Consider the following 17,619-nt stretch of genomic DNA (forward strand, 5'->3'; position numbering starts at 1 on the left):
TATATCTCTATTATATATAGATATAAAAATAAATAATCTATAGGAGGTATTAAAAAAAAAAGAAAGCAAGAAAATTCAGACCTAAATCTTCCACTCGTGTCTGCAGGGTCGAAATAACAACTCAACGCTTCGCGCACAAAATATTTCGTGTTACCCCCTGAACTGTGCCAGGCTGGCTGTTTGCTGGGAGCACTGAGATGTTGCTGGGAGCACTGAGATGTTCCTGAGAGCTCAGGCAGGCCCTGCAGGTGCCCCAGGAAGCTGAGGCAGCCCCTCACCTCTCCGTCAGCCACCGCAGAGTAGTTGACTTGTGCGACGGTGACCGTGGTGGGCAGCTCGGAGGCGTCGGCCAGCGTGGCCACGGTGGCACCAGTGCCAACCTGGGGGGAAACAAAATGATGCATTTGTTAGTGCAGGGAAATGGTCCACAGCACTCAGGGAAAGGGGATCTTGTTGGTTTTTTATCTTTTTTTTTTCTGTTAGAGTTGGGATTAATGCTCAGTTTCGTGTTCGGACTCAGACGTTTATTAATTCTTATTTATGGTACAGTCTCACAATTGGTGAGTTTTGGCTGACAAAGCGAAAAATGGAGCTCTGTCTCTTTCTTTATGAGGCTTTTTAACCACAAACTGTCCAATTATGAAATTACACCTAAATTATTTTTACTTTTAACCCAATAACCAACCACCCCTGGCCCGAAATGAGGATTTTTCTCTCCAATTACGAAACACCACCCAGACCCATGAAGGAGAAGATGAAACAGAAGGACTCAGCCTCTGCCCTAAATCCTCCCTCTTGCTTTATATATATTACTATATTCTAAACCCTTAAACTCTGATTTTTCCATCACACACTTCTATTCAAACCCCACACCCACGATCCCATTGCTGTCACTCAAATTTTGGGAACCTTTTCCAAGGCTCCAGGTCAGTGCAGTGTTTTCTTGGAGGTCAGTGTCTGTCAGCACAGAAATCCTAAAATTCTCAGTGCCCAGAGTTCCAACAGGCTCTCAGATTAAAAAGAATAAAGGAATTTCCTGTGAGGGTGGTAAGATATTGGGAGAGGTGGTGCAGGGAGGTTGTGGCTGTCCCTGGATCCCTGGAAGTGTCCAAGGCCAGGCTGGACAGGGCTTGGAGCTGCCTGGGATGGTGGAAGGTGTCCCTGCCCATGGCAATGAAAGGATCTTTAATCCAACCCTCTCAAACTCCACGATTCTGTGAGTAATTTTAATTGCAGAGTTCACAGAAAACACAGAGCTGACCCAAGGGGGAGGAAATCCCAAGCTGGAGCCATGTTAATCCAGACTGGAACCAAGTTTTGCACGTCCCTCTTGCTCTCCCTATGTCCATGAAGGCCTCAGCATTTTCCCAGCCTCAGGAAGAGCAGCTGTGGGAGCATGGTGGAGTTAATTCCCTCCTCCCACCCACCCAGCACTGGCTCAGAATTCCCTGCACACCTTCCTTGCTCCTCATCCCCTGGATCTCATCCCCAGGCACCTGGCAAACATGGAGCTCATCCTCAATACTCCTTTGGAAATGAGCTTTTCCTCATTGAACAGCTGGGAAGGGACAAAGGCAGGGAGATGGGCAGCTTTGTCTCTGAAGAGAATTAAATATAAATGCCAGGGAGTCAATGGGATCTCAGGTGTCCAGCACCTGAAAGGACACCAGTCAAAGGGAGATTGTATGGGCAGGTGAGCAAAGAGAACCAGCCTGGCAAGTCTGCTGGGCCTTGGTGGGGAATAGAAAACTCTAACAGCCACTGAAAAGCTTCATTTGGGGGGAAAAAACCCCCAGGTTTTATATTCATTATGTCTGAGAAAAGTATGTCTGAGACTTCACTAAAAAATGTGATGCTCAAGAGGGACAAAGTGCTGGGCCTGGTTAGGAACCACCACCAGCAGTGGTTTGGAGGCACAGGGGAAACTGAGACTCAAATCTCACTCCCACAAGGAGTTTGTGGGAAGTTTCAAGAGAAAATTTAATTTTTTTGACATGCTGTGCTGCCAGAATTTGACTTCCCACACAGGGAACCCTGGAAAAACAGCAGCAGCACTGAGGTAAGAACAGTGTGAGAGGAATCCTCATTCCATGAAGACAAATATGGATTTGGTGTTTGTAATGAATACAATTCAGGTGTCAGATGAAGACCAGGGGCACAGAAATACCTGATTAAAGTACATTTTACCATTAAAAGAAGGCAGTTCCACCACCTCTGCTCCCATTGCCACCACAGGTGGTTTGTGGTGGCACCTGGATTTGTTCTAAGTAGGTTCAGTAAACTCAGGTCAAATCCCTGAATTGTTTGACCACATGAACTCTCCACCCCTGAACTGGAGAACAAGTGAAGAGAGAGGATGAGGATGGATTTTTGCTGCAGGATAAGACACGATAAAGACAAAACTCCTGAAGAGTAAGTTTTATCTCCCGAGTTTCCTTCTCCCACCTCTCTGAGGCAAACTGTGCTGGAAATGGAACACCCAGGGGGGTGTTCCTCTCACCTGGATGAGGGACACGGTGCCGTCGGGGTTGCTGAAGGTTTGTACCACGGTCTGGGAGGGCACCAGGTGGGCGATGCTGTGCGTGGTCGTGGTCTGCGGGGTCTGCTGGTCCTCGAAGGCGTAGAGCAGGTCCTCGCGCCCGTGCTGCTTGTAGCAGTTCTTCACGATGGTCCGCAGGGCCTGGGTCCAGGACACCTTCCAGAAGAAGGACACAGAGGGAGATCAGCCCAGGGAAGGGTTCTGGACCAGCACGCAGCTGGGATTTGCTTGTTTGTCTTGTTTGGCTGGTGGTTTGCGATAATTCCCAAACAAATAAGATAATTCGCAAACAAATAACCCCAATATTTAATCTCCCTCTTCTCATCCACTCCTTTCCCCAAGGATCTCACCCCAGAGAGCCAAATGATCCAGTGAAGATGTCCCTGCTCAGTGAAGGGGTTGCATGAGAAGACCTTTAAAAGGGCCATTCCAACCCAAACCATTCTGTGACTCCAATGAGAAAACCACGGTGATTTGGGAAAGCACCAAAATTCTGCCACAGCACCATTTGCAGCCTCCTCACCCAGGACCTGCACAGGTCCTGCTGCTCCACACCACAGTGGCCTCCTTTGTGGCAGGTTGGTAGAAACTGTACTCCAGCCTTTTTTCACCCAGTTCTCTCATTTTTTCTGGCTCCACTGCACATCCGCATCCCTTCCTTTCCAGCAGAAACCTCCCTGCTGCTCAGGAGGGGACAGCATCCTTCAGGATGCCACGACACAGACTCTTCCTTCTGTCCCTCAAGGCAAAAAATCACCTCCAAAAACCCCAGTTTTGCAGCCCCTGTGCTGTTTTTGGAGGTAAGACAGGGAGAACACCCACCCTCTGCTTCTGCTCCTCGGTGCGGACGTCGCTGCGGACGTTGGCCCAGGGAATGTCCTCGGGCCACCAGATGGGTTTGCAGCTTTCCTTGCCCCAGCCCGGCTTCCCACGACCCGTGGAATATTTCAGCATCTCGGGGATGAAGGCTCTCAGCTGTGCCTGGGACAAAAAAAAAAAGTTTGAGACTTTCAGAAGGTGTTTGTTCCAAAGGAGAGGAGTTTAGGGATTTGCGTCTCCGGGAGTTTTGAGGTGAGTTTGCGGAATTATTGGGTTCAGCTTCCACCCTGTTGGAGCCATCAACTGAACTGGAAGAGGTTTGAATGACCAAAGAAGGTGGACAACACTTTGCTGTCTTCTCCCAAGACTCAGCTTGGCAGCAGGTGGAAGAGAAGAAATGAAATTAAATCAGCCAAAAACCAAAATTACAACACCAAGGCATGGACGCTCATTGTATTGACACTTCACAATTCAAATGCTACCAGGAAGAGAATGAGCCAAGCTGAAATAGCAAAAAAAAAAAAAAATACAAAAATAAATCACAATAACCCATTAAATTAAAAACCCCACAGTCAATGTCCCTACAGTGGCAGGAACCAAGTAGGAGCTGATGTATCCTTTACAGAGATGCTGAGAGGGGATGGAGCTTCAGTGCCTGCTGAAATGTGGAGACCACGATCTCACACTTCTCCAGCCTTGTCCTGCCCAAATAAATACAGAACTCACACAGGGTTTTGTGACAAGATTGGTTTTGTTCCTTGGAGCACCAGGAAAAGGCTGGTTCAGCTGCAGAGCACAGCAGGAAAGGGAGAGCTCTCCTTATGTCAAAGGAAATCATATTTAGAGCTTAAAAACTGCATTTAGGAGCAGCTCCCTGCATCGCTTCCGAGCTTTTAGAGTAAATTATTTCAGAGAATCATGGAGTCATTTTGGTTGGAGAAGACCTTAAAGTTCCCCAGCACTGCCAAGGCCACCCATGTCCCCAGGTGCCACATCCACAGGGCTTTGAAATCCCTCCAGGGATGGGCACTCCAAACCTCCCTGGGCAGCTGTGCCAGGGCTGGAAAACCCTTTCCAGGAAGGAATTTTAACTAAAAGTACATTTTTTCCCAGCCTGTCCGTGATCCACCTTCCACTGCAGGGCCAACACTCACCCTGACATGCTCCAGGTTCCCTGGATGAAGCCTGGTGAAGGGAGAAGAAATAATTCCCTCACTGAGCACTTCCTTTAAAAAATATATTGTTCATAGTGCAAGGGAGAAAAGGATTTGTTCATCACAAACACTGCAATAAACACAGGGGGAAGGAGCAAAAACCAGAATGGAGCTGCAAAAGGCAGAGAGTTCACTCCCAGGGATTATTATTTAGCAGTAACTCTGCCCAATAATTTCACATTAACTACCCAATGAGATCCTGAACAGCATAAAAAAAGCACAAAAATTGCTTTGTTCCAACAGCAAAGTAACAGCAGCAGCCAATATTCACAAATGTTTGCAGAGCAGGTGGATTCTCCAGGGCTGTGCAGTCCCATCAGCTCTGCTGTGGCAGAGAGTTCACTCCCAAGGATTATGATTATGATTATTATTTAGCAGTAACTCTGCCCAAAAAATTATTCAAATAAACCTGGTAGCAGCAGGATTTTTTTTTATTTTTATTTGAGTTGCCTGGTGTAAAAACAGTTAAAAGCTCCTTGCCTGCACTGCCATCAGCAGTGCTCCTTGTTTCCAGCTGGATCAATTACTGCTCCATGGAAGTTGAGGGCTTAAGCTACTCCAGGTACTTGTTAAGGAGGGTTTGTGTTTAATCCACGGGGGAGACAATCAGCAGCACTGTCAGGAGAGAGGACTGGGCTAATTAGTGCCCTAACGAGGCCCTGCCACAGGTAATGTCCCCTACACAAAGCCCCCACATCCCCCAGGGCACAGGTGGGAACATTCACCTGCAGCTTCTGCTGACAACATCCAGGAACCATCCAAAAAATCAAATATCTGCTGCAAAAAATCCAAAGGGATTTTTTTTCCCCAAACATTCCAGTTTGGAAAGGGCTCAGGTAACCCCCAGGGTGGAGGATTTGGGAGAAACGTTTCTGTGAGAAAATGTTTCTTTGCCACCCTTTCGAACAGGCTCAGTGTTTTTAAGTTTTAACATTAAATTCAAGGATTAATGGTGCTGAGCTCTCCCAATCCCAAATGCAACAGCCCAAAGCACAGGCAGCTGTATTCCTGAGCTCTCCAGAGCTGGGAACAACAAGGATTCTAGAACAAAGCAAAACCTGTGGCTGGGAATTTTCTACACGTCCCCACAGCTCAACCTCAGGATTCCTGGAAAAAGCAGAGTCCATGCAGGACCTGGAAGTGAGCGAGGGAAAAACAGCAACTGCAGGAGAGCTGGGAGTGACCACTCATCCCTGAATCCATCCCTGCTGCCCTTTCCCAGAGCTGGAAAACCATAAAACCATCCAGGTTTATTGCTCAGCTGCATGGGAGCTGATTCCAGCAAGGATTCTCCTCCTGCCACAAGGAGTAGCTGGGAGAGCAGGAAAGCAGCTGCCAGGGGCACCAGGAGGAGTTTTTGAGAGACCCAGAAAAACTTTTATTTAAAAAAAAAAAGTCAGATTAAAGGACAAATCACCAGTTCAGAAAAGAGTGAGAGCTGACTCAAGCATTGATCTCAGCTTGGTTAAACTCAGATTACCCAATTTTACTCCTCAATTATATCAAGGAGAAACTGAGAATGAGTTGAGGGACAAACTCAGCCGTCACCCTCTGTAAAGATTCCCCTCTGTAAAGGCTGAAAATCTCACTGAAAATCACACAGGTTTTCCTGCCCAGCCCAGGTGGGCGATGCTCTCCATTCCCAAGGTTAGAGAAACATCTTCGCCCAGGGAAATAAAGGCTTTATTTCCCTGCAGACCACTGGGGAAGCAGAGCAATTAAAAGGAGTTATTTTCACCTCCTCACTGATGACACCTGTACACCTGCCTGCTGGGCACCTGCTGAAAGCAAAGCCCTCATTTTTCCACTCCCTGCCATCCTAATTATATTTTTATTTGTTTGTTTGTTCCAGTTTTCCATACGGTTTCGTGCAGCTTAGTTGCAAAAAAACCTGATTTTTTTTTTTTTTAAACTAGAAAATACAAATAATTATACTGGAAGCTCTTGTGGGAATCAAGATTCCCACAAAAAATGATTGCCATTCCTAAAAAGATCCTTGTTTTTCTACCCTAAAAACAGTAGGAGAGGATTTAAAATAAGAGGTTCTGCATCAGCACTTTGGGCTGGCTGAGCAGGACAAGGAGGAGAAAAAACATTTCCATGGGAAATTGTTATTGGCACACAACAAAAGCTGCCCAGGAGCAGCCACCTTTCACAGGGGTTTAAAAATCCAAGAAATAACTTTTTGTCTTATTTGTCAGGGATTGGGAAATCAGGATCTGTACCAGCCAAAGCACAGTAAGCTGAATAAAATTTTATTCTGAGTGTGAGCTTGTCTGATTTCACTAATTGAAATGGTGTTTTGAGCAGGGTGTGGCCTCTGCAGAACACAGAAAAATCTGCACATCTTTTGCTCTGCTCTGACACCTCTTTGTGTGCTGCCCTTTTCATCTTGCTTCTCCTTCAGGAAAAAAAATTGCCTTTCAGCATTTAAAATTTGCTGTGGTGCCTCAGGCTGGGGGTACCTGCAGGAATTCAGGTCCTGCATCCCTGGGGAAGGAGATTTCCCTCCAGATGAAGCTTTTCTGGGGAGTTCCCTCCATTTTCTCCCAGCAGTGGGGTCAGCAAGAGGCTGGACCTGGAGAGAAGTGGTCTGGAGTGAAATAATAATAATAATAATAATAATCATCATCATCATCATCATCATCATCATCATCATCATCATCATCATCATCTTTGCCTGGGCAAAGATGTTTCTCTACCCTTGGGAATGGAGAGCATCACCCACCTGGGCTGGGCAGGAAAATCCTCTCCTGCTGCTTTAGGGTAGAAAAACAAGGATCTTTTTAGGAATGGCCCTCATTGTTCCAGCACAGTGAGGCAGCTCACAAGAGCTCTGTGGAAAGGTTTTCTCCTGAGCTGTGCACAGAGGTGTCATCATTTCTCGTGGGAATCTTGATTCCCAGAGCTTCCAGTATAATTATTTGTATTTTCTAGTAAAAAAAAACCAAAACAAAACAAAAAAAACCCCCAGCTTTTCCACATGCCCAGAGCAGATAATTCCCTGTCTCCAACAAAAATAGCTCATTCAAGGTCTGATCTGGGGTTACACCTTTGGCAAACTCTCCTCTGCTCCAGCAAGAAACAGAGGAGGGGATGAACTACAGGACACAGAAAACTGTCCACGAGTTATCTCCCCAACCTCAGATTGTGGCAAAGCGTGGAACAAACATTTCCCCTGTTCCCACTTCCTGAGAGGTGCCAAAACCAGCTCCAGCAGCCTGAGTTCCCTTCACCAACACTTTTTCCACAGAGAAAATCATCACCACTAACAAAAGCTCCACACCCAACCACGAGCTGAGCTGTTACAGCCCCAGAGGGGGGAAAAGAGGAGGAGATCAATCCCCTGGAGATGCAGCCACACAAAAACAACAGGATGTGATGACTGTGAGATGCCAACCATCCCTCTCTTTCCCTTCCTCTGCCTCCAGGGAAGGCTCACCTGGGTCATTTTGTCCACAGAGACGGGGATGCCATCGATGGTGAGGGGAGGCAGCTCTGAGTTGACCTCCTGAGGGGCCGGGGCGTGCTCAGCCAGTGCTGACTCCAGGTCCTCCAGGATGGTGCTCTTGTACTTGCGTACCTGCAGGGAGAGTTGTTGTAAACAAGGTGAGAACAGAATTCACAGAATCACAGAATGTGTAGGTTGGAAGGTCTCTTGCACAGCCCCAACACCTCAACTGGATCATGGTATCAAGTGCCACATCCAGTTTTCTTTTAAACACATCCAGGGATGGTGACTCCACCACCTCCCTGGGCAGGCTATTCCAGTATTTAATCACTCTTTCTGTGAAAAACTTCTTCCTGATATCCAACCTGTATTTCCCTTAGTGCAGCTCAAGGCTGTGTCCTGTTCTGTCAGTGCTGCCTGGAGAGAGAGACCAACCCCAGCTGTTTACAACAACCTTTCAGGGAGTTGTAGAGAGTGATCAGGTCACCCCTGAGTCTCCTTTTCTCCAGGATAAACACCCCCAGCTCCCTCAGTTGTTCTTCATACAGCTTGTTTTCCAGTCCCTTCACCAGCTTTGTTGCCTCCTCTGGACACGTTCAAGCATCTCAATGTCCTTCCTAAACTGAGGGGCCAGAGCTGGACACAGCACTCAATGTCCATCATGAACTGGACACAGCACTCAATGTCCTCCCTAAACTGAGGGGCCAGAACTGGACACAGCACTCAATGTCCTTCCTAAACTGAGACATCCAGAACTGGACACAGCACTCAATGTCCTTCCTAAACTGAGGGCCCAGAGCTGGACACAACACTCAATGTCCATCCTGAACTGGACACAGCACTCAATGTCCATCCTGAACTGAGGGCCCAGAACTGGACACAGCACTCAAGGTGTGGCCTCACCAGTGCCCAGTCCAGGGGCAGAGTGACCTCCCTGCTCCTGCTGGCCACACCATTCCTGATCCAGGCCAGGTGCCATTGGCCCTCTTGGCCACCTGGGCACACTGCAGGCTCATGTCCAGCTGCTGACCAGAACCCCCAGGTCCCTTTCCTCCTGGGCACTGTCCAGCCACACCATCCCCAGCCTAGAGCACTGCAGGGGTTATTGTGGCCAAAGTCCAAGCAGGACTGGACACTTGGACTCATTAAACTTCATTTTCTTGGACTCTGCCCATTAAACCATTCCAGGTCTCTCTGCAGAGCCCTCCTATTTTCCAAGTGGTCAACACACGCTCCCGGTTTTGTGTCATCTGCAAAAAGCAGCACCAGGAGAGGAGCAGGATGCAAGCCCAGCCACCTTTTCCCCAAGGTGCTGCAGAGCAGGAGGAGCAAACAGGGGCACAGCTGGCAGGAAAACATCCAGTGGCCCCCGAGGCTCAGCCTGATGGAAGAAGTGCTGATGAAACTTGAAGTAATTCTGCCAAGGGAAGGGTTTGTGGGATGGAAGGAAAAGTTCTGAAGGCAGAAGTTGTCGTGGGCAGGGCTGACAGCAGAGCTGAGCTCAAATATGTCATTGTTTGGGGTTGTTCAGTCTGGAGAAAAGGAGGCTCAGGGGGGACCTTGTGGCTCTGCACAAGTCCCTGCCAGGAGGGGACAGCCAGGGGAGGATGGGCTCTGCTCCCAGGGAACAGGGACAGGAGGAGAGGGAACAACCTCAGATTGAACATCAGCAGGAATTTCCTCATGGAAAAGGTGCTCAAGCCTTGGAGCTGCCCAGGGAGCTTTGGGTGCCCATCCCTGGAGGTGCCCAAGGAATTCCTGGAGGTGGCACTCAGTGCTCTGGGCTGGGGACAAGGTGGGGATTGGTCTCAGCTTGGACTCAGTGATCCTGGAGGTCTTTTCCAACCTCAGGGATTCTGTGTTCCCTCTGATTTTTAACCCAGGATACACCTCTCTGGTGAGATGTGCCAGGCAGCCACTCTTGCAGAGAAGAGAGGACCTCAGTGCTGCCCTCGTGTCAGGGAATCACAGGAACATTAAGGGTGGAAAAAATCTCTGAAATCATCCAGGCCCAGCACTGTACTCCACAAAACCTTAACCTTTTTTATTTTTTAACATGACCTTCAGATTCAGACCTACCAGGCTTCCAAGGCTGCCCTGAGCAGGACAAAACCTGCAAAGGAGGTGAGGAAGTTCTTTCCTCCCTTCCCCAGGGACACCTACCACGTTCTCCAAGGGTGCAGCACCGAAGACTTTGAAGACAGGGTTGGGTTTGGAGGGTGAGATGCACAGCACGATGGCCTGCTGCCCCACTCTGGTGGTGTACTCATCCAGAGTGGCCCGGAGCTTCCTGAAACACGGGAGAAAAACCAGGAGTGGGCTGAAAAGCCCTGCAGAAACACGACCCCTCTGGACTGCCAGCTCCCTTTCACAAAGCAGGTGAGAAACAGAGCCCCAGCTGCTCAGCTTGGCCACATAGTGAGTTCATTCCTCCCCTCCACAGGCCTGCTGTGCTCCCTGCAGTCACCCAGCAGCTCAAATGTCAATTATTCCCCCCTCTCTCCTTTCCTCGTTGATGTAAAAAGAGAAATCACCAGAGCAGGGAAGCTGGGGCAGCACCTCCACTCTGTCTTGTGTTTTGTGGAAGCACCTGAATGATTCATCAAAAGAGCCCTGCAGACAGAGGTTGTTTTACATGCAGTGCAATTCTCCAGCACCAAAGTCCTGCTCAAACCAGATCTGTAGGAATTTGAGCTGCAGGATGGGCAAGAACTGGAAATATTGCAACAGCTCAGCACAGGGAACCCAGGTGTCCCCACACCTGCCCCTGCAGCAACTCCCTTTGGAGTTAAAACTGGATATTTTCTGCCTCTTATTCCCTTTTAAGCAGAGCAAGAGTCAGAAATGGTGGCAGAAACTCCAAAAGCAAGAGGGAAATAGTGTTTTCCTCAGAAAACCTGAGCACCCCATGAGGTGACAGCTCAGTCTCTGTCCTGGTCATTTCAGAACCTGCTGTTGCCAAAAAAGCACCACCAGCTACACACAGATCCTACAATCAGGGGTTTGAAATTACCACTGGATTCCCAGTGGGGTGAAAATCAAGCACAAACGTGTGTTCAGCTGGTCAGAGTGGAAAAAAATTGATGTTTTGTCGTTATTTAAATGTAGAAAAATGAAGCAGATGCATGAAATGAGAAGAAATAATTCCCTCACAGAGCAGTTTCTTTAAAAAATATATTGTTCATAGTGCAAGGGAGAAAAGGATTTGTTCTTCAGAAACACTGCAATAAACACAGCTGAGCTGGGGGAAGGAGCAAAAATCAGAATGGAGCTGCAAAAGGCAGGGAGTTCACTCCCAGGGATTATTATTTAGCAGTAACTCTGCCCAATAATTTCACATTAACTGCCCAACGAGATCCTGAACAGCATAAAAAAAGCACAAAAATTGCTTTGTTCCAACAGCCAGGGAACAGCAGCAGCCAATATTCACAAATGTTTGCAGAGCAGGGGATTTCAGGTGGAGTCTCCAGGGCTGTGCAGTCCCATCAGCTCTGCTGTGGCTCGGGGGCCATCAGGTGGGCAAAGAGCCTCAGAGCACCTGCAATGCAACACCTGCAGGGCTGGGGAGTTTCTAAAGCAAAAAAAAAAAAAAAAGTGTTTCAACTCAGGCAGGAATCTCTCCTTGATTATTCTACCTGCAACTGTGGTCTAAACCTTTAGCCCAGCCTTCAACGTGAGTTTTGTCCAATGGCAAAGGAAATTTGGATATACAGACACTTGATTTATTCCCAGAATGGGTTGATCAAGCAGAAAAGGCAGATAAATCCTTTGCAGAACTGGGATATGGATGTTTGGTTGGATTATGCCCTTTTCTGACTGAAAAGAGAGGTGTTTTAAAAACTTCTATTCCATTTTCAGTCTCATGTGAGGGGTGAGACAATACAGGTGTCACAATTCACTCCATCACAATCAGAAGCCAAACTATTTCCTAATTACAACACATTATAAGCATTTCTTGGCCTTTCAGCTTTTGCCACACAATGCTGCTAATGCCTTAAAGCCAATTATCTAAAATTTCCCCTGGTGGGTCCTTTCATAGTTCTATTTCTCCAAGGCCATCCTTTGAAACTTGTTTCTGGTTCCATTTCTCTCTCAACAACGTCCATCCCATTCCATGGCATTTCTAAGTCAGCATTTCTCATCTCAAGGTTTGCACACAGATGCATCTTATGTGAGCCTTCTGCCAGACTTTGGGAATTCTCTACAAATCCATTTCCCACCTGGATGGAGCTGCAGTTTCTGCTAAAGCCACTCTGGAGATCTTGCAATGTCACTGTGACAGAGTTAACTGGTGTCAAGAGTTAGTTGTTACAGAAACTACAGAAGAGTTAGTTGGGGTTAAAACAGAACAATGGACCCACCCAGAGTGTCAGATCATAAAATCACCTCGGAGATGAGCAGAGCTGCAATTTAACCCTTTACTGCACACTAAACCACAACTCTTGGGTTCCAGAAAGACGCTCCCAAAAAAAAACCACCCCGAGCTGGGTGAACTTCTGAGCAATACTTGGTGTGACCACACAGAGCCACCAGAGGCCACCTGGAGGTGGCAGGGACAGGTGAGTGCTCACCTGAGCAAACGTGTCTGCTGCCTCTTCCGGATGGAGGGGTTGGACTCAAAAACGTGAGGTCGCTTCCTTTTCTTCCCCGTTGCCACAGCAGCAGCTGCTGCCATCCCCACAGGGCCTGCAAATGGAAACACAAGAGGGTCAAACTCAGCACCAGCAGCTCAGGAATTGCCCACAGGGATGTTGTCACTGCCCAGGGTGTCCCCCCAGCAGAGCCAAGTGACACAAATCCTTCCCTGAGTTCTGGGAGTGAAAGGCTCCACTCCCCAGGCTGGCAAATCCCAGCTCGGTCCCAGGTGAAAGTCACATTCTTCAGCCTAAAGTTTTCCTTATATTCATGAAATTCTGTATTTCATCTCCCAAACATACTGAAAAACTCCCAAGACTTTGAATAACTGACTGATCTGAGGAGATTGGACACCTCAACTACAGCATCAGGAGTCTGAGGGTTTCCTGAGGGATTAAGGACCTGCTCTAATGGAAAAGAAATGCAAAATCCAGAGTTCCCAGTATTGTCCTGCCAGAGTCTTTTGAAGATCACCCTAGGCCTGAAAATCCTGTGTGCTAGAAGGGAAAGGGGAAAGTCACATTCTTCAGCCTAAAGTTTTCCTTATATTCATGAAATTCTGTATTTCATCTTCCAAACATACTGAAAAACTCCCAAGACTTTGAATAACTGACTGATCTGAGGAAGAGGAAAGCAGGTCCAGCTCCACAAATCCTGCCTGGACACCCCAACTACAGCATCAGGAGTCTGAGGGTTTCCTGAGGGATTTAAGGACCTGCTCTAATGGGAAAGAAATATAAAATCCAGAGTTCCCAGCATTGTCCTACCAGAGTTTTCTGAAGACCACCCCAGGCCTGAAAATCCTGTGTGCTAGAAAGGAAAGGGAAAGAAAAAATCCTGCAGGATGGGAGGCTGGAAAATTCATAAGCAAGGGATGCTCAGGAGGTGGTGGAACCTCACAGGTTTGGTCTAAATTCTGACACAGAGTCAGGCCAGACTCCCAGTGCTTAATTATCACCCCATTTTTCTGCTAACACAGACCTATTACAAGGCCATTTGGCTTCGCTGGGAGGATTTATTTGGACTGCTCCCAACACCCTGACAAACAGGGGGTCAGGCTGTGTTCTTATTCTGTCACCTTTTCTAGGATTTTTTGTTTGCTTGTCCTTTTTTGCACTACCACATTTGTATTTTTAACTTTCCTAGTAAAGAACTGTTACTCCTATCCCCATATCTTTGCCTGAGAGCCCCCTTGATTGCAAAATCATAATAATTTGGAGGGAGAGGGGGTTTACATTCTCCATTCCAAAAGGAGCTCTGGCTTTCCCTGGTGGACACCTGGTTCGTGCCCGAGATGTTTTGGTTTTCTGAAATTCTTTTCCCAGGGAATTTTCTGTAAACAAGGGATGTTTTTATAACTGTAAACTTGGTTTACATTCTTTTCCCTAGGAGGGACTTCTTCTTGATGTCCCTCTGGTCTGACCAATGTGATTGGAGAGGTTTATCTTTATTTCACCAATCAAACTGGTCTGTGTAGAATGGTATATAAGGGAGACACATCCCAAAAATAAAGGAGTCATTTCCAGCCTTCTGAGGTCAGAGTCTTTGTGTCATTGTGCTGTACAACAATGTCACACCTGTCTCCCCAAACCATGATAATTCTCCATTCTAAGGGAGGCTCCAGCTTTCCCTGGAAGACATCTATCTTCCCAAACCAAGACGATTCTCCATTCTAAGGGAAACTCCAGCTTTCCCTGGCAGACACCTGTCTTCCCAAACCAAGACAATTCTCCATTCCAAGGGAGGCTCCAGCTTTCCCTCTTCCCAAACCAAGACAATTCTCCATTCCAAGGGAGGCTCCAGCTTTCCCTCTTCCCAAACTAAGACAATTCTCCATTCCAAGGGAGGCTCCAGCTTTCCCTGGAAGACACACATAACTCCAAACAAAGACAATTCTCCACTCCAAGGGAGGCTCCATATTTCCCTCTTCCCAAACCAAGACAATTCTCCATTCCAAGAGAGGCTCCAGCTTTCCCTCTTCCCAAGACAATTCTCCACTCCAAGGGAGTCTCCACCCCTAACTCCAAACCAAGACAACTCTCCACTCCACGGGAGCTCCACCCATAACTCCAAACCAAAACGACGATGACGATGACGACGATGACGACGATGACAACGATGACGGATGTTTACCTGCGGCCGCCAGGTGGGCGGTGACCTCGTCGGCGGCCGTGGAGTTGAGGATGTCGGAATCGTCGTAGGAGGTGTCCTCGGGCGAGGAGGGCGAGTCCTCGTCGGCGCTCAGCATGCCGTGCTCCGTGTAGGTGGCCACGTGCACCTGCTGCACCTGCTGGGCCACCGCGTGGGCCTCGATGGTCGCCATGTGCTCTGCCTGCGTCACTCCGTGTTCTTCCATCAAGAGTCACTGACAGAAGGGACAAAAAAAAAAAGCATATGGGGTTGTTATTGTTGTTATATTCGGGATGGTTGTCCCTGATCTTTGTCAGCTTTTTGGTGTTTTGGGTTTTTGTAGTGGAGTTTCTCATGGGGTTGTGATGTCAAGGAAGGTGTTTGTAGTAATGCAACCCACACACCATTTGCTGGGTGTGTGGGGTGCATTATTTTTTAATTATTTTATATATTTTTTAATATAATTACATTATATATAATACATAAAATATATTTATATATTTAAAATATATTTAAAATATATTTTAAATATAATTATATATATAATTATATTAAATATATATAATTATATAAAAATAGAATATGTATATATACACACACACACACATATATATATATAAAAAATATAATATAATGTATTATATAAATATATAATTATATATTTTTCATATAGCGAAAGTTTAAAGCTCACCCCTTAAGGTAAAGAACCCAGAAAGTTTCATGCCCTTCTGACAAGGATTGGCTCAGGGTCAGAGAGAAGCATCTATTGGATCTTGTCACTGCTCTTCAAACCCTGTGTCCCTCTCTATTGGCTCTTAACCAGGTTATCCCTCCTAAAATATTCAGTATTTAAGAGAGAGTAAAAGGGAAGAAGAGGCTTTTCAGGGCATTTGAAGTTTCTCAGTCACCTGTGCTGGGCTTATGACTTGCCTTCTGCAACATTTTGTTTATTTTGTTATTTTTACTTTATTAAACCTTTTCACTTCCAAAGCATCATCGAAGAGAAGTCTCGCTAATTATTGTAGCCACTTTTCTGCAGGGCTGGACCCTCAGAGAGTGGGAGTTCAACCCACTGTAGTTGTTTTTGCATTCCTTTCTGGAGGAGGGACAATTAATAAACTTTTAGTTTAACCAGTGGGGTTGAAGAAATGCCAACCTCATTGTCCAATCTCTAGTCAATGTCCAAAACCTACGTATATATATATCTATATATATATCTATCTATATCTATATATAGATATATATATATATCAAAGTCGAAAATAAACAATTTTCGACTCTTTTTGCTCTAATAAACTAAATGTGTGAGTGTCCTTTATTCCCTGTCCTCTAACAACATGGGAGGGTGGTAATAATGATATGCTCCAATCTTCTTGGAGGGCTTAAAAAGCAAAGTTTATTCAAAGTTTAATAAACACCCCCCCTCTCCAAATGATTATAATTTTGCAATTAAAGTGGTTTTCAGGCAGAGTTTATTTTTATACATTGTTTCAGTACAATGAATGTTATTGGTCATTTAGAACAACACCCATCGATTGTTTCTTACAAGTAAAAAATGTGTTAGAAAAAAAACCAGCACCTGGTAATGGTTTTTAACCTTCCAAGGATTGTTTTTGATCTCTCCTCACAGTCACAGGCCAGTGTGGGAAAGCACTAAGATCCCCAAGCTCTGATGTTTAGGGTTTTCTCCCTGAACAATCCCAGCACCCACAGGCTGTGAGCACCAGGGACAGAGATCTTGTAGACAGAGGATGTCCAACAGAGGGAAATAACAACTCCACCAGGAGCCAGGAGAGGAATTTTAGATTAAAGAATTTGGTAAAATCCATGTTTCCAAAGAGAGCACAGCACCCAGATGCTGCTCTTTCTGCTGGAGGAATCCACAAGGATCCTGCAGCCCTGAGATTCCCTCACCTGCTCATTAAAGGGTCAAAGCTGGGACTTGCTTTTGCCACAGCTTTCAGGGAAGAGACCTGAGGGTGACACAAAGTCTCCTCTGGCCTCAATAGCTCAGGACACAAATGATGACAGTACAGAATCCCAGGATCACTGAGGATGGAAAAGACCTCTGAGATCAAGTCCAACCTGTGTCCCCTCTCCAGCCCAGAGCACTGAGTGCCACATCCAGGAATTCCTTGGACATCCCTAGGGACAGTGAGTCCATCATCTCCTTGGACAGCCCCTCACAAAGCCTGGCCACCATTTCCATGGAGAAATTCCCCTAAAATCCACCCTGAGGTTCCCCTGGCCCAGCCTGAGGCCGTTCCCTCTCCTCCTGTCCCTGTTCCCTGGGATTAGATCCCAAATCTCCCCCTGGCTGTCCCCTCCTGTCAGGGACTTGTGCAGAGCCACAAGGTCCCCCTGAGCCTCCTTTTCTCCAGGCTCAGCCCCTTCCCAGCTCCCTCAGCCCCTCCTGGGGCTCCAGACCCTTCCCCAGCTCCCTCAGCCCCTCCTGGGGCTCCAGACCCTTCCCCAGCTCCCTCAGCCCCTCCCGGGGCTCCAGACCCTTCCCCAGCTCCCTCAGCCCCTCCTGGGGCTCCAGCCCCTTCCCCAGCTCCCTCAGCCCCTCCTGGGGCTCCAGACCCTTCCCCAGCTCCCTCAGCCCCTCCTGGGGCTCCAGACCCTTCCCCAGCTCCCTCAGCCCCTCCTGGGGCTCCAGACCCTTCCCCAGCTCCGTTCTCTTCCCTGGACATGCTCCAGAAATGGGCAAAGCCATCACAACCCAAGCACAAACATCACAGCAAAGTGATTTATTTAATGTGTCCAGTGGTAAAGCACTGAGCAAAGCAGCAGCTTACGGAGTCAGCAGGGCCCTGGGCCACACACTGGGA

At 47.3% G+C, this 17,619-nt stretch overlaps 1 protein-coding gene across 1 annotated transcript in view; it reads right to left on the reverse strand.

Annotated features, from left to right (window-relative positions):
• Positions 1 to 17,619, reverse strand: part of NRF1 (nuclear respiratory factor 1) — a 63,754-nt gene that overhangs the window by 30,829 nt on the left and 15,306 nt on the right. The window contains exons 2-8 of the mRNA XM_083859699.1: positions 14,792 to 15,023; positions 12,595 to 12,709; positions 10,187 to 10,313; positions 8,015 to 8,155; positions 3,362 to 3,520; positions 2,501 to 2,695; positions 279 to 380 (exon numbers count right to left, since the gene is read on the reverse strand). Of these exons, the coding sequence (XP_083715825.1) occupies positions 279 to 380; positions 2,501 to 2,695; positions 3,362 to 3,520; positions 8,015 to 8,155; positions 10,187 to 10,313; positions 12,595 to 12,709; positions 14,792 to 15,014 (1,062 nt within the window). The 5' untranslated portion in view covers positions 15,015 to 15,023. The remainder of the gene's footprint in view (positions 1 to 278; positions 381 to 2,500; positions 2,696 to 3,361; positions 3,521 to 8,014; positions 8,156 to 10,186; positions 10,314 to 12,594; positions 12,710 to 14,791; positions 15,024 to 17,619) is intronic.

Source organism: Zosterops lateralis (genome assembly GCF_965231275.1).
Source record: "Zosterops lateralis genome assembly, chromosome: 4".
In the NCBI taxonomy this organism is placed as follows: Eukaryota; Metazoa; Chordata; class Aves; order Passeriformes; family Zosteropidae; genus Zosterops; species Zosterops lateralis.